The sequence below is a fragment of the Hylobates moloch genome, unplaced genomic scaffold, assembly GCF_009828535.3.
Source record: "Hylobates moloch isolate HMO894 unplaced genomic scaffold, HMol_V3 SCAFFOLD_1, whole genome shotgun sequence".
Taxonomy (NCBI): domain Eukaryota; kingdom Metazoa; phylum Chordata; class Mammalia; order Primates; family Hylobatidae; genus Hylobates; species Hylobates moloch.
In genome coordinates this window covers 132,615,280-132,631,155 of record NW_026652276.1, presented here as the reverse complement: position 1 = coordinate 132,631,155, position 15,876 = coordinate 132,615,280, and the positions used below count along the sequence as shown (strand labels likewise).

Sequence of the window (15,876 nt, the reverse complement as noted above, 5' to 3'; positions counted from 1 at the left end):
ATACGGACTTGTTTCCCATAGGAATGAAATCCTTTGTGATTAAGTAATAAGTTGGTTCAGTAAAGATTTGTTGTATGTCCTTTATATGCCAATCACTGTGCTGCCGTTGGAATGTAAAAGACCACAAAAAATAATTCCTCTACTCGTGAGCTTTTAGTTTAGAAGAGAGAAATACAAATGAACAGACAAGCACAATATAATACTCTAATAGGAGAAAACAGGGTGCATCGGTGTCAATTGGTGGGACACCAGGTCTTGACTGTGGGTGGGGTGGGATAAAGGGAACTGCTGAGAGAAGTGATTTCTAAACTAAGTGAATCAGGGAGAAAGGGGAGAAATGCTCCAGATAGGGGGAGAATGTACAGTGGCTTGAAGGGCCCTTCTTTGTCACTCCTACCCAAAGAAAAGAAGGATGACACATGCAGACAGTGGAAGGTATTTCAGGATAGCTAGAGCTTAGAGTTTGAGTGCATGCATGTGATTGGTGGGTGGGGAATGAGGAGGAAAGTGTGGTTAGGGGAAATGGGGCAAGAGTTCAAGGGCCTTTTAAAGAATTTGGACTTTATCCTGGAGTCAGTGAGTTACTCTTATAGGATTTTAAGCAGAGGAAATTATCCAACTTGGGATTGAGAAAATTATTCTGACCAATGTGGAAAGCAGATTGGAGAATGACAACCCCGAAGTAGACTAGTCAGTTCCACCGATGTGGGAAATTTTAATGAGTTAAGTTTTACATGATTTGAATTTTAGATGCCTGGAAACGTGTGAAAGTTCTGGGTTTGGAGCTCAAGACAGACATTTAGTAGAGGTAAAGATGTGGATATCTGCAGCATGGGGAAGCCCAGGGCAAGTGAGGGAAGCAGAGCCAACTCACTGGAGGAGTGCCAGCATTGAAAGGACGGATGGAAGGAGGGAAGCCTCAGAGGAGACTGCAGGGAGAGAAACGGAGAATCTAGCATCATGGTTGTCAATAGAAGAGAACATTGAAAGGAGGGAGTGGTTAAGTTAGATCAGATTCTGTTAGGACTGTTGGACTTATTATTGGGTGATCATTCTGGCGCAGGTAGGGCAGACGCTAGACTACAAATGGGTCCAGAGTGAGTGAGAGATGAGGAATGAGCACAGGAGCCTGGAAACTCTTGGAAACACTTTGGCAGCAGAGTAAGGAGAGAAGAGTGTTGTGCTTGCAGAGGTACGTAGGGTGAAAGGAGGATTTTGTCAACATTTTGTTAAGATGGGAGAGATGTAAGCGGCTTTAAATGTAGATGGGTAGCTTCTAATAGGGCCAAAGAGATTGAAGATAGAGGCCATGGAGGACCTGAACTAGGGCTTGTAGGGTAATTCATAGAGCAAGGTCATGAGAATGGGAAGAATTAAGCCCAAGCCACAGTTCGCAGGATTTATTTGATACAGAATTACAGTTTTCTCATTATCAGAGGAGGAAAGTATGTGCGTAGAATGCATAGAAGATTGTGAGTATGGTACAAGAAGTAGAGAAAATCCACTTGCTTTGATGTTCTTTGTGAAGCAAGAACTTGAATGATGCAAGGGATGTTACAAATCAGTTTGTAACTGCTGTCACAGGTTCAGAAAGAAGAGCTAGATAGTAAGGAAAGCCTAGTGGTCTAAGTAACTGTAGCCGACTTCCCAACGATTGGGAATTGCTACTTATAAACAGTATTTTTTCCTTCCTTATTAGGTTTTATCACATGTAAATCCAGCAGGTGGCACTAGACAGTCTTGGAAAAGAGTGTAAATTTCTGACTTGAAGGCAGTGTTTGCCTAATGACCTTTTCTTTTCATGTAAACATTTTTATATTTTATTGTTGATTCCTTTAACAATGGATGGGCTCTGTTAAGGTAGCTGGTCCATTTGCATATAATGTCTCACCTAATTTTTTAGCTGGGCTCTTAACAAGCTTGTTAGATCTCTTCAAATTTACTCTGTCTTGAATCCTATGGCCCATTCTTCTCACATCCACACTTACAGAAATGTAGTAAGAAAGAGCTCTGGATTCCCCGACATAAACTTCTGTCCTCTGCCTAAACATTACATTTTAATTGCCTCTACCCCCTATAAAAAATTAGAGGTAGTAATGGAAATGAAAGCTCCTCAGCTCAGCTTCCTTTCCTGATGTGCCAGGGCTGCCCTGGAGGAGGGCGACTCCAACCAGAGAGACAGGTAAGTGGTTCTGACAGGGTGCCGGGCTAGCTCTGCCTCCACTGAGGAGCAGCAAGAGGCAGGCGCTCCGGATTGGCAGCCAGAAGGTTCTAGTTTTGCAGTCTGTGTGATGTCACTTAATTTCCTTGGCCCTCTGTTTCCTCAGCTATAAAAATGAAAAGGCTGTCCTTTTCTTATTCCTCTCTGACTGTAGTAGGATGTCATGGTAGCTGGTGTTAATCTTGTTCATCAAAAGTTATCTTGTCTGTTTATTACCTTTATGATGTAAAAGATGAACGTTAACACAGGAGGGAGCTGGTGAGTGATTTGTGTTAACTTTCGTGCTTGAGATTGAAGTAACAAGATTCCTTTCTTTCTTCCTTGGGGAGCTGTAAGCAGTGTTGCCTAGTGAAAGGCTGCTTTGGGAGGAAAATGGAAGGATTAGGGGAGGAGGAAAAAGGTGAGGCAGGAGAGCATATGACTGGAGCAAGCTAATTAATCTGAGGTGTCAATCTAGCTTGGTAACATTTGCTCCCACACATCATGGCCAGAAATTAGACTCTTAATTCAGCCACCTTTTGGGAAATTTATATAAAACTGAATTGAGAAGAGTGTATATCCTACTGTCATAGGGTTGGAGTAAGGAGTAGTTAAGATAATTTAAAAATACTTAGAGGAGTAGTTGAGATAATTTAAAGATATGCTTAGAATGGTTCCTCACAGCAACTACCAGGTAATACTAGTTTATTCTTAGCTTCTCAACAATCAGAGAAGTAAAGTTGGGATATGAAGGTAATCTAAAATCAAACGCAAAGATGCCTTTGGATCATCTGTATCAGAGGGCAGCACAGTGTTTCTAGCCAACACTACTGCCTTGCCTACCTTTAGAATATAACTAGCTTTCCTAAGGACAAACGCCTGACTGCAGGGAGGCACCACTTCAAGTGTGTCTCACGGCCCAGCAGCGGGCTTGGAGTTGTGATGTTTGTCATGGTTATTGACCAAGGCTTTTGATCATATGCTAACTCTTTTCTAATCCTGTTAGAAAACTTGATCTCCTGAATAAAGATTAAATGCCAGTCTTGCATATTAAGATAGGTTTAACTTAATATGTTATCATTAGTTTTTTAAAATATATGAGGTATGGTAATTTTGTATCATTAATTCTGCAACACTTGAGGCATTTCTGTTGTTTAAGGAGCATTTGGTTAGGGACACTACACTTTTTAAAAGTCTAAAATTAGGTAGAGGTATTCATTAATTCATTATTAATTTAGGGTTGATATCTGAATGTTTTTAAATGCTTGTAGATGATGTTGAAGTAAATTTCTGATATGAATAATCAGTGATTTTTGTTACTAAGATAAAAGACATAAAAAATCATACAAATAGGTTTTGAGATATGAAATATGTCAACATACTACAGTTAGCCTACAGAATCAGCATTTCATCGTTAGGACATTTTCCTCAACTTTCTAAAGCCAGCATTTCAATTGACTTTTCCAGACCATATTTGAAGATGTTAGTGGTTTTGGTGCCTGGCATCGAAGATGGTGTGTTCTTTCTGGAAACTGTATATCTTATTGGACTTATCCAGATGATGAGAAACGAAAGGTAATTTAAATAGTACTGTTTAGTGGTGAAAGCCCTGATTGACTTTCATGTAGTGTTCATGCAAGTGTTCCCTCTGGCCCCCATCACTCACCCAAATTAATAACCCTTTTTGTGTACTCACTAAGCCATTAAAAATGTTCTTGTCAGCCAGGCGCAGTGGCTCACGCCTGTAATCCCAGCACTTTGGGAGGCCAAGGCGGGTGGATCACCTGAGGTCAGGAGTTCAAGCCCAGCCTGGCCAACATGGCGAAATCCTGTCTCTGCTAAAAATACAAAAATTAGCCCGGTGTGGTGGCAGGTGCCTGTAATCCCAGCTACTCAGGAGGCTGAGGTAGGAGAATCGCTTGGATCCAGGAGGCCAAGGTTGCAGTGAGCCAAAATCACGCCACGGCACTCCAGCCTGGGCGACAGAGCAAGACTCCGTCTCAAAAAAAAAAAAAAAAAGTTTTTGTTGTAGGGGGGTGTGTGTGTGTGATAATCCTTTGAAATTTTTATATCCTATCCATTCCCTATGATTTGAGCACTCTTAAAATACCTTAACATGTATATTTTTCCTTCTTTTCTACTGGATGTTTAATTATGTTTTTTGTTGACGTTTGAAGTTGGAAATGTTTTAAATTTAATTCTTTATCTTGTTAGTTAGGGTAAAACAGTAATGGAAACCCACCCACAGGAACAGTGGCTTGTATTTTGTTTCTAAAATTTAATAATAGGATTTTGTGTAATAAATTATATATGTTTTTAAAGAAGTTAATATCATTGCCCAAGTAAGATTATTTATTATCCCCAAACTGGAAAATAGAAATAAGCAGAATTAAAAAGGAAAATCATCCATAACAGACATAGCTATTGCTCATATTTTGGTTAGATATCTTTTCAAACTTTTAAAATGTATAATATAATTATTCATGTATGAATCTTTTTAAAAGGAAAAGCATGCTTTTTATAATCTGATTTTTTACTTGATAAAATATTCTAACATCTTTCAGCATCAGGAAAGATAAGTCTAATGCTGTGTTGGATAACTATGTGTGTTACACTGTAGTCATTACAATTATTAATGTTTTAAAAATTTATTGTGAAATGTTTGAGACATCCAAAAGGGCGTAAAATAATTTCATCAACCTCTCTTGTTATTATTCCAGTTGAAGCTCCCCATGTAATTCTGTCTCCCGCAGAGATAACTTCTACCCTAAAATTGTTTATTATTCCCATGCACTTATTTAAATTTTTATTATACAGATTGAATATCCCTTATTCATAATCCTTGGGATTTAGAGGTGTTTCAGATTTGGGATTTTTTTTTTCAGATTTTGGAATATTTGCATTATACTTGCCAATTATCTCCTAATCCAAAAATTCAAAATATGAAATGCTCCAATGAGCATTTCCTTTGAGCATCATGTTTACTCTCAAAAAGTTTTGGATTTTGGAGCATTTCAGATTTCAAGATTTTCAGATTTTGGATGTTTAACCTGTACCTGTATATAAGCAATATATTTTGCTGCAATTGCATGTTTTTTAACATTATACAGATAATAACATACTGTATGTATTACTCTGCAACTTGCCTTTTTTGGGTCAGTATGGTTTGTGAAATTTGCCTGGGGTGGTATGTGTAGCTTTAGTTTGTCCCCTTTTCTCTGTATAGTATACTTTTGTAAGAACACATTACAATTTATCCATTCTCCTGTTTAGAGACCCTTAGATTATTTCTAAATTGTCGTATACAGACAATGCTGCTGTGATTCACTTTCTTCTCGTTTTGTTTTGGTTTGTACCTTTTACAGCCCACATGCAGGAAGATTTAGTTTCTTGTACACAGGGATGAGATTTCTTTTTGAATGTTATCTAGTAGCAGAATTGCTGGGCTGTAGGGTTTGCACATCTACAACTTGATTTTGTCAAGTGAGTCTCAAAAGTGGTTGTACAATTTTCCATTCCCACCAGGAGTATTTGAAAGTTCTCAGCTTTTCATATTCCCACCAACACATCATATGTCAGCCTTTTAAACTTCCATCAGTATGATAGATGTGAAATGTACTCTCATTTAAAAAAATTTTGTATCTTCTTGATTACTAGACTAAGTATCTTTTCGAAGCATAAGAGTGTGTATGGCCATTTATATTTTCTTTCCTATGAACTGATTGTCTATATATTATTAATTTTAATATTTTTTGACGCATTGCAATTATATTTCCCTAGTCTTAGGCCTGGCATATCTTTTAATTTATTTTTATAGTGTCTTTTCGTGCACATACTTTTCTAATGTTAAGGTAATCAGACCTGCTAGTCTATTGCTTTGTGCCTTTTAGGTCTAATTTAAGAAACTATCCTTACCCTGGAGTCAAAGATTTCTTTTATACCTCTTTCTAAAGTTATAGAGTTTTATACTTCACATTTAATTTCCCTAGAATTGATTTTTTTTTCACCTGGATAGCCAATTGGGCCAGCATCATTGAATGGTTGGTTCTTTCCCCACTGTGTTAGGCCATTCTTGCATTGCTATGAAGAAATACCCAAGACTGGGTAATTTTTAAATTGGCTCCTGATTCTGTAGGCTGTACTGGAAGCATGACTCTGGCATCTGCTCAGCTTCTGGGGAGGCCTCAGGGAGCTTTTACTCACAGCAAAAGGTGAAGTGGGAGCAGGTACATCACATGGTAAAAGCAGAAGCGAGCGAGTGAGCAAGTGAGCAAGGGGAGGTGCCAGACATGTTTAAACAATCAGTTCATGTGAGAACTCATTCACTGTTATGAGGACAGCACCAAAGGGATTTCTTGAGAAATCCGCCCCTATGATCCAGTCATCTCCCACTAGGCCCCACCTCCAACACTGGGGATTACAATTCAACATGAGATCTGGGTGAAGACAAATATCCAAACTATCATTCACTGATCCACAGTGCCATTTCTCATGTGTATCAAGATGTCATTATATGTGTAGGTTTATTTTTAGGCTCACCGTTCTGTTTCCTTTGGTCTTTTTCCCTATCCCAATCTCAATGACCATAGCTTTAAAATAAATCTTAATGTCTGCTAAGGCCAGTCTCCTAACTTATGCAGTAATGTGTAATAGTTCCCCTTTATCCTCAGTGGACACATTCCAAGACCACCAGTGAATGCATGAAACCATGGATAAGTACCAGACCCAGTTGCCATCAGTTATAACACGTTTCTGTTGAGTCATACACCCACAAATTTAATGCCTTTTGTATTTTAATTAAGCACTTAACCATGTACTGTGGTGGTAACTTTTGCAGTTGGAGATGTGACAACGAAACTAGTATGAATTTCTTTTTCCTTCCTCACAATTTCATGGATAGATTTGTTCTTACTGTGTATATCTTGACAACCTCAGCATGATTTTTTTTTCTTTCCTTATTAAGATGAAGACTTTCACCTTTTCACTTAAAGGAAGCACTTTATGGTTTGTCTTTGCATATCTACTCTTGCACTTTGGGGACCTTATTAAGTCAGATAGGGGCTACTTGAACACCAGCACACAAGCACTGCATACTACAGCAGTTGATTTTTTTTTTTTTTTTTTTTTTTTCTGAGACGGAGTCTCACTCTGTTGCCCAGGCTGGAGTGCAGTCGTGCGATCTCAGCTCACTGCAAGCTCCGCCTCCCGGGTTCACGCCATTCTCCTGCCTTAGCCTCCCGAGTAGCTGGGACTACAGGCACCCGCCACCATTCCCGGCTAATTTTTTGTATTTTTTTAATAGAGACGGGGTTTCACCGTGTTAGCCAGGATGGTCTCGATCTCAGCTGATCCTATAACCCAAAACGCTGCTAGGTGACTACTGAGCAGGTAGGGGGTACGGCGTGGATACGCTGGACAAAGGGAGGATCCACATGCCAGGTGCGATGGCAGGAGATTACATCATGCTGCTTAGAAGGGCATGCAGTTTAAAACTTATGCATAGTTTCTAGAATTTTTCTTTTAATATTTTTCAACTATGGTTGACTGTTGGTAATTGAAGCTATGAAAGGTGAAACCATGGATAAGCGGAGGGCTAGCTACTATATGACTATTCTTTGTCCTTGCTTTTTCCATACACCCTTGCACACACACACACACCCTGCCATCACCTCATGGAAATATATATACGTATATGTTTCACTTTTTTCTTTTCTTTTTTTTGAGACAGGGTCTCGCTCTGTCGCCCAGGCTGGAGTGCAGTGGCACGATCTCGGCTCACAGCAACCTTTGCCTCCTGGGCTCAAGGTATTCTCTGCCTCAGCCTCCCGAGTAGCTGGGACTACAGGCAAGCACCACCACGCACGGCTAATTTTTCTATTTTCAGTAGAGATGGGGTTTCACCGTGTTGGCCAGGCTGGTCTCAAACTCCTGAGCTCAAAGCGATCTGCCCGTCTCCACCTCCTGAAGTGTTGGGATTACAGGCATGAGCCACTGCACCCAGCCCTGTTTTGCGTTTTATAATTGAAAATGTTCGAATGTACACAAAGCAAAAATAGTATAATGAACTTCCAGCTTAATTAATTATTTGTTTTCAGGTTTCGTTTATCTCCCCACGACACACATGCATTTTTATTTTGTTTTGTTGCTTTGCTAGGGTGTTTTAAAGCAAATACCAGAATTTATATTCTGTCATTTTTAGGTTGCAGGTCTTAGTGTTGGCAAATGCCCCAAGGGAAGTCAGGGTTTCAGACTAGCTTACTATTCTTCATTCTCCCTTGCTCATTGATTTTGGCCTTTGAAGGATTTTTCTATTTCTTGTCAATTTAATTATCTAGCATTTGGTGGCTTATATAATGGGAGGACTTTCAGACTATTTAATGTATCATATTTGCTGGAAACAATACCATGATTTATTTAAATAGTCCCCTATTACTGTCATTTAATTTGTTTGGAATTTTTTGCTATTATGAAAAAACAGTACACATATTAGAATCTGTGTGTACATATTGATATATTTGCTTCAGATAAATTTAGGTGGAACTGTAGGATCAGAAAATGCTTATTGTTAATGGTTTTTGATTACTGTTATCAAGTTGCCTACAAGTAATAGATCATATTATGCTTTCACCAGTGATGCATAAGAATCTGTATTACTCACTCCCTAACCAATCAACAGAGGTTGTTACTGTTTCTTCCAGACTTAGCCAATCTAAGGTTTTAAAATGGTATATTCTATTTTTATTTTAAAAAATTCTAATAGAGTTGACACATTTATTGGCTGTTGGCTCGTGTGTCTATATGTGTTTCTTTTCCCATTTTCAGGACCATTTGGTCTCGTGAATGTTTTCCTCCACTTTGACTCGTGTCATAGAAATTCATGGCTGCCAACAATCCAGGGCAATTGTCTGCCCTTATGTTATCTTTTATAGATATATAAAGAAATATTTACACATGAAATCCAATGTCTAGGTTTCCTTTTATAGAAAGGGGAGAAGTGGGTAAGTTACAGATAAAAGGCAGTTAAGTGTGTTTCTCATTATTATAGCTGGTTTTAGCACCTGGGGCTCATTATACTGTTGTTTGTATTTTTTATTTGAAGTTCACCATAATAAAGAGCTTTATAGGATAGTTGGCAAGAACTACCAGTTGATATTTTTGGGTTTTATTTTTATTTCTAGCTAGGAACAATAATAAATGTTAAATATGTTTCTCTAAGCCCAGTGTAACTCAATTTTAACTTTTAAATGAATAGCTTTTTAATTTTAATTTGTACCAACTTAAATGCTGCTTAATGCTTACTGACTTAAATAGTCTTATTTTCTACTAATTTCTCTTAATTTGTTTTTAAAGAATCCCATAGGAAGGATAAATCTGGCTAATTGTACCAGTCGTCAGATAGAACCAGCCAACAGAGAATTTTGTGCAAGACGCAACACTTTTGAATTAATTACTGTCCGACCACAAAGAGAAGATGACCGAGAGACTCTTGTCAGCCAATGCAGGGACACACTCTGTGTCACCAAGTATGTATTGGCCTATAAATATTTTCTATCAACTAAGCAATTGATTGCCCACTATGTACTTACCACTATGAGAAATATCAGAGATGGTCCTTGACGTTGAAAAGGGCACAGCATTAGTGAGAAAACAAAACACACACAAAGCAGTAAGTGAACCATCTATAATAACTAAATTAACGTAGTTAAGGAAAGTATAATACTCAAGTTGTATCTTAGCTAGTGTTTTCCAGTGTGCTCACAGTGGAGGCATTTTCATGGCAGTTAGATAATAATCTTTGGGTTAAGTTTAAAGATTTCATGCGTAGTTGAGGAGTCAAGCATTATTCAAAGAGACTCTACACATCCCTTCCTTCCATTCCCAGAATACCCTCATGTAATCAGATGACTCACAAAAACAATCTCATTCTATTCTGCAAATTTCTGGATGGAGATTAACAGAATAAAACTTTTGGGATTGCCCCTTTTTTAATTAACCCTGAGCTCAGGTGTAAGATGCAAAGGCTTATTGCTAAGATTCTAAGATAGGTTTCTTTGCTTGGATGCCTAAGAGAAGCTTCAAGACCAACTTCAGTGTACAGAGTTGTCATTAGGGACAAAAGTTAGAATTTGATAAGATGTTTAGTAATTAGGTTGTTGCTGGATATTGCAGATTGGGGGAGATTGGTAGGACTAGCTTTATGAGTTTCTAATGTGAAAATAATAGAAAGCTACAGCCAGGAGACACAATACTAAAATAGAACAAAGTTGCCCAGAGACTGCCAATTTGTTTTAAAATAGCTAGATAGAAGACTCATTTGATGGAAATTTTTGATGTCTAGATTACTTCCAGATTTATTCATTTTAGCTCATTAATTATTTCAGGGGTCTTCTATGCAGTGGTAGACTCAGACAGGGCAGGACAGGTGAAATGGATTTCTAATCATTTTGTTTGATAGTGACGTGTCCATGGCCACGGTCAGTGGAGGAACCAACCAAAGTGCAGTATCCAAATAGTTCCTGATCACAGCGGCCCACTTTGGCCATTTTGAATATCACTTACTTTTTTGTATAACCTTATTTTTTACTGGTTGCATAAACTTTCTTAGACTTCTCCGTAGACCTTCCCCTGTGATAAAAATAGCCAGATTACATGTTGCTTTAATTACTCTGTACCTCATTTACTTGTAGTCTTTCTCACTATAAAATTATAACTTGGATGGGTACCCTTCGCCCAAGCATATGAGAGTAGTACATTCTGAATTCAGTCTTGGCTGAGTCTTCAGCTTTGCTTCATGGCCTAAAATTTATTTTACTTTTTTGATGGTGAGAATATAAACATTCTGCAGTTCTGCATTCTCCTTTGCCTCACTGATCTGTTTCCTTACGGGGCCTTGGGCCTTTTGGACTTAGGCCTTTTACTTGAATTTAATGTACCTCATTTTCATTTCTACTAACTAAGCTTGCTGTCAATGCTAAAGATTTCTCTTCTGATCTCTACTGCATACTTTAAAACAGAGACTACACATTGAAACCAGAATGTTTTATCACATGGGGAGGCAGTAGTTACAGTGGAGCTTTGAAGTCAATGGACTTAAGTTTAAATCCTGACTCATCAAATGTAACCATGGCAGGTCACTTAACTTTGCTGGCCCTCTGAAATCTTCTGTGTCAAAAAGGAAAAATAAACTCCACAGTGACTGAGATTTTTTTTTTTATTTTTATTAGCCTCTTGAACCAGAATAGGTTCACAGAGACTTCAGACAATAGAGATGAATGAGTAAACACACTTAGCACAGTTTCTAGTAGATGGAATGAGCTTAACAAGTGGTGGCTATTATAAGTGCAGTATTTTCTTCATTGACTACTAGAAGGTGATAAACTCCACTTATTCATGTTTACACCATTTCTAGTACCAATGGGGAGAACTTATAAAGTTGTAGAATGAGTGCAATATAAAAACCTAATGGCTGGCTGTTCTCTAGAAGCATGTTCTGGCTATGAGTTAGGGAATCCCCCCTTCCTTACTCTGGCCTGCCCCATCAACTAGTTATGTATTCAACTTGTAGCTAAATATGGATGCAAGGAAAATATTCCTAATATGGACAGAGAGGTTAGGATAGACAAAGTCTTAGGATCTTTAGATAGTTTATTATAAAATCATGTTCTACTAATATAGTAGGACAAATCTAATGGGACACAGTGCAAAATAATATTACCTGTAGAGCCAGGTGAAGGTCCAGGAGTCTGTGATTGCAGCTGTTGGTGAACCTGACTCTGAAGGTTATATTGGGAGTGCCCATATTCAGGGAGAGCCTATATTTAGGCCTTAGGTGCTCTCGCTGAGAAGTTGCCCACATTCCATGGGTGTCCTATACCATCAGGTTACCCAGGCCGCACACTACCTGTATAAAACACCTGTTGGAAACACCATCCTTTACCAAGTGTAATTAGTGTAAGTTAGCATCAATTAACCAAACTGGGGATAATTTTCCTCTGTTTTATTTGGAGATGCACCTTACTAAGTGGCTCTGGATTAGCATCCATAAAAGGTGGTTAAAGGTAATTCATTTACTGGTTTATTTAGTCATTTTTTTCCCTAGCAAGAGTACATGGGGGTATGGAATGGGGGGGAGAAGGATTCTGACCTCTTTGGTTGTTTGTTCCTGTAGGAACTGGCTGTCTGCAGATACTAAAGAAGAGCGGGATCTCTGGATGCAAAAACTCAATCAAGTTCTTGTTGATATTCGCCTCTGGCAACCTGATGCTTGCTACAAACCTATTGGAAAGCCTTAAACTGGGAAATTTCCATGTTATCTAGAGGTTTTTGATGTCATCTTAAGAAACACACTTAAAAGCATCAGATTTACTGATTGCATTTTATGCTTTAAGTATGGAAGGGTTTGTGCCAATATTCACTACGTATTATGCAGTATTTATATCTTTGTATGTAAAACTTAACTGATTTCTCTTGTCATTCATCAATGAGTAGAAGTAAATACCTTATAGTTGATTTTGCTAAATCTTAATTTAAAAGCCTCATTTTCCTAGAAATCTAATTATTCAGTTATTCATGACAATATTTTTTTAAAAGTAAGAAATTCTGAGTTGTCTTCTTGGAGCTGTAGGTCTTGAAGCAGCAATGTCTTTCAGGGGTTGGAGACAGAAACCCATTCTCCAATCTCAGTAGTTTTTTCGAAAGGCTGTGATCATTTATTGATCGTGATATGACTTGTTACTAGGGTACTGAAAAAAATGTCTAAGGCCTTTACAGAAACATTTTTAGTAATGAGGATGAGAACTTTTTCAAATAGCAAATATATATTGGCTTAAAGCGTGAGGCTGCCTTCATAAAAGAGATGTGGACACAGGAGGCAATGTGTGAGACTTGGGGGTTCAATATTTTATATAGAAGAGTTAATAAGCACAGGGTTTACATTTACTCAGCTACTATATATGCAGTGTGGTGCACATTTTCATAGAATTCTGGCTTCATTAAGATCATTTTTGCTGCATAGCTTACAGACTTAGCATATTAGTTTTTTCTACTCCTACAAGTATAAATTGAAAAATCTTTATATTAAAAAAGTAAACTGTTATGAAGCTGCTATGGACTAATAATACTTTGCTTGCCAAAGTGTTTGGGTTTTGTTGTTGTTTGTTTGTTTGTTTGTTTTTGGTTCATGAACAACAGTGTCTAGAAACCCATTCTGAAATTGGAAAATTATTAAGTCACGTATCACCTTTAAACGCCTTTTTTTAAAATTATAAAATATTGTAAAGCAGGGTCTCAACTTTTAAATACACTTTGAACTTCTTCTCTGAATTATTAAAGTTCTTTATGACCTCATTTATAAACACTAAATTCTGTCACCTGTCATTTTATTTTTTATTCATTCAAATGTATTTTTTCTCGTGCATATTATAAAAATATATTTTATGAGCTCTTACTCAAATAAATACCTGTAAATGTCTAAAGGAATCAGTTGTTTAGGAAGCACTGTTTCAATGTGTGGTGTGGTTGCTCTGCATCGCTGGGCTGAGAGCTTCTTGAGGGTACTGTGCTGACAATGTCTCATCCATCTTTTTCTCTCTACCCAGTTTGGCTTATTATGTGTTCTTAGGGCTGCTGTTGAATGCATAAGTGAATGAAGGATCTATTTCTGAGGCATTTCAACTGAATATGGTAATTGGATGTGCATTTGAGGATAGGGAGTATAATTCCCAAGTCTTTAGCAGATACTGAATGGATGAGTGATATCATCAGCCAAACAGGGAATAGGTTTGATGGGACTGATAAGAACATCCCTTGTACTTATTTATAGACTTGCATTTATTTTTGAGTAGGCATTCAAAGGGCACAAAAGCATGGTACAAAATTCAGAATGCATAAAGAAGGTAAAGTTAAAAAGCAAGTCTTTTCCTACTGTCATAACTACTTTTACCAATGTTTATGTCGTGCCAGAGGACACTACACATATTGCATAGAAATATTTATATTCTTTTGTTCATAAAAATATCCTATACATACCATTTATTGTAAGTTAAACAAAAAGTATAACAGTATTCCTTAGATATCATCTAAATATATAGATAGTATTTATAAAATTCAACTTTAGAAGAAATTTAGTTTAAGGCGATTGTGGGACCTCAAGCTAGAAATACTCTGTAAACAGTAGAAAATGTCACTCTGAAGATTTTCAGTGTCATCCGCCTAAGGGGGATTGTTGAAACTATTGGAGTGATTAAGATCATCCAGGGAATATGATGTGGGAAGAGAAGAAAGAAAAAAAAGAACAGTGTTCTTTTTTTTTTTTTTTTTGAAACACGGTCTCACTCTTCCCCAGGATGGAGTGCAGTGGCACAGTCTCAGCTCGCTGCAACCTCTGCTTCCCGGGTTCAAGTGATTCTCATGCCTCAGCCTCCTGAGAAATGGATTACAGGCACGCACCACCACGCCCAGCTAATTTTTGTATTTTTAGTAGAGATGGGGTTTCACTGTGTTGGCCAGGTTGGTCTTGAACTCCAGACCTCAAGTGATCCTCCTGCCTCGGCCTCCCAAAGTGCTGAGATTACAGGTGTGAGCCACCAAGACTGGCCTGAACACTGTTCTTTAGGGGAAAAGTAGAAAAGACAAGTCTAATGGTTGTCTTCTATGAAAGAAAAACAAGAATGGTGTCTGGTGAGACCAAAGAAGAAAAGATTTTGGCTGGGTACGGTGGCTCACGCCTGTAATCCCAGCACTTTGGGAGGCTGAGGTGGGCAGATGACCTGAGGTCAGGAGTTTGAGAACAGCCTGGCCAACATAGTGAAACCTTGTCTCTACCAAAAATATAAAAAATTAGCTGGGCAGGGTGGCGTGTGCCTGTAATCCCAGCTACTTGGGAGGCTAAGGCAGGAGAATCACTTGAACCCAGAAGGCAGAGGCTGCAGTGAGCCGAGATTGTGCCGCTGCACTCCAGCCTAGGCAACAGAGCGAGACTCTGTCTCAAAAAAAAAAAAAAAAAAAAAGATTCTGACCACAAAATCATAAAGCAGAATAAAGAAAATGTGAATTGAAATTTGGAGCAGTCAGTTGAACAAAATGGTTCAGATAAAAAATCGGGTTACAGTAAAATCTGTATGGAAAAAGAATGACAGAATTGATTGCATTAAAAAATCTGTTAAGTATCTAAAGTTAAAACACTAAGCAACAGACAAAGGGAGAATATTTACAACATATTTAATAAGGCATTGATATTAAAAAACATAAAGAGCTCCTATGCAAGTGTGGTGGCTCATGCCTGTAATCACAGCACTTTGGTGGCTGAGGTGGGAGAATACTTGAGGCGAGGAGTTCAAGACTAGCCTGGGCAACATAGCAAGACCCTGTCTACAAAAAAAATGAAAAAGTTAGCCGAACATGTTGGCACATGACCGTAGTCTCAGCTACTCGTGAGGCTGAAGTGAGAGGATTGCTAGAGCCCAGGAGGTGAAGACTACAAGTGAGCTGTGATCACTCCACTGCACTCCAGACTGGACAACAGAACGAAACCCTGTCTCTAAAAAAAAAAAAACCCAAAATTTAAAAAAAGAACCAACAAGTGGTTCACTGTTATCACATTGAGAATTAAGTAAAAGAAAAAAGAGTTCCTATGACTGGCTATCTGTGAGCATTTACTAGGCGTTATTCTTGGTGTT

General features: G+C 38.1%; 1 protein-coding gene across 5 annotated transcripts in view; it reads left to right on the top strand.

Annotated features, from left to right (window-relative positions):
- Positions 1 to 13,678, top strand: part of ANLN (anillin, actin binding protein) — a 63,908-nt gene extending 50,230 nt beyond the window's left edge. For 2 of the 5 annotated variants that reach the window (XM_032758316.2, XM_032758315.2), the window contains 3 exons: positions 3,668 to 3,775; positions 9,551 to 9,723; positions 12,369 to 13,678. In XM_032758316.2, the coding sequence (XP_032614207.1) occupies positions 3,668 to 3,775; positions 9,551 to 9,723; positions 12,369 to 12,492 (405 nt within the window). In that variant the 3' untranslated portion in view covers positions 12,493 to 13,678. The remainder of the gene's footprint in view (positions 1 to 3,667; positions 3,776 to 9,550; positions 9,724 to 12,368) is intronic. The other 3 variants (XM_058445686.1, XM_058445680.1, XM_058445674.1) reach the window with 2 other exon arrangements.
- Positions 13,679 to 15,876: the final 2,198 nt, after the last annotated feature.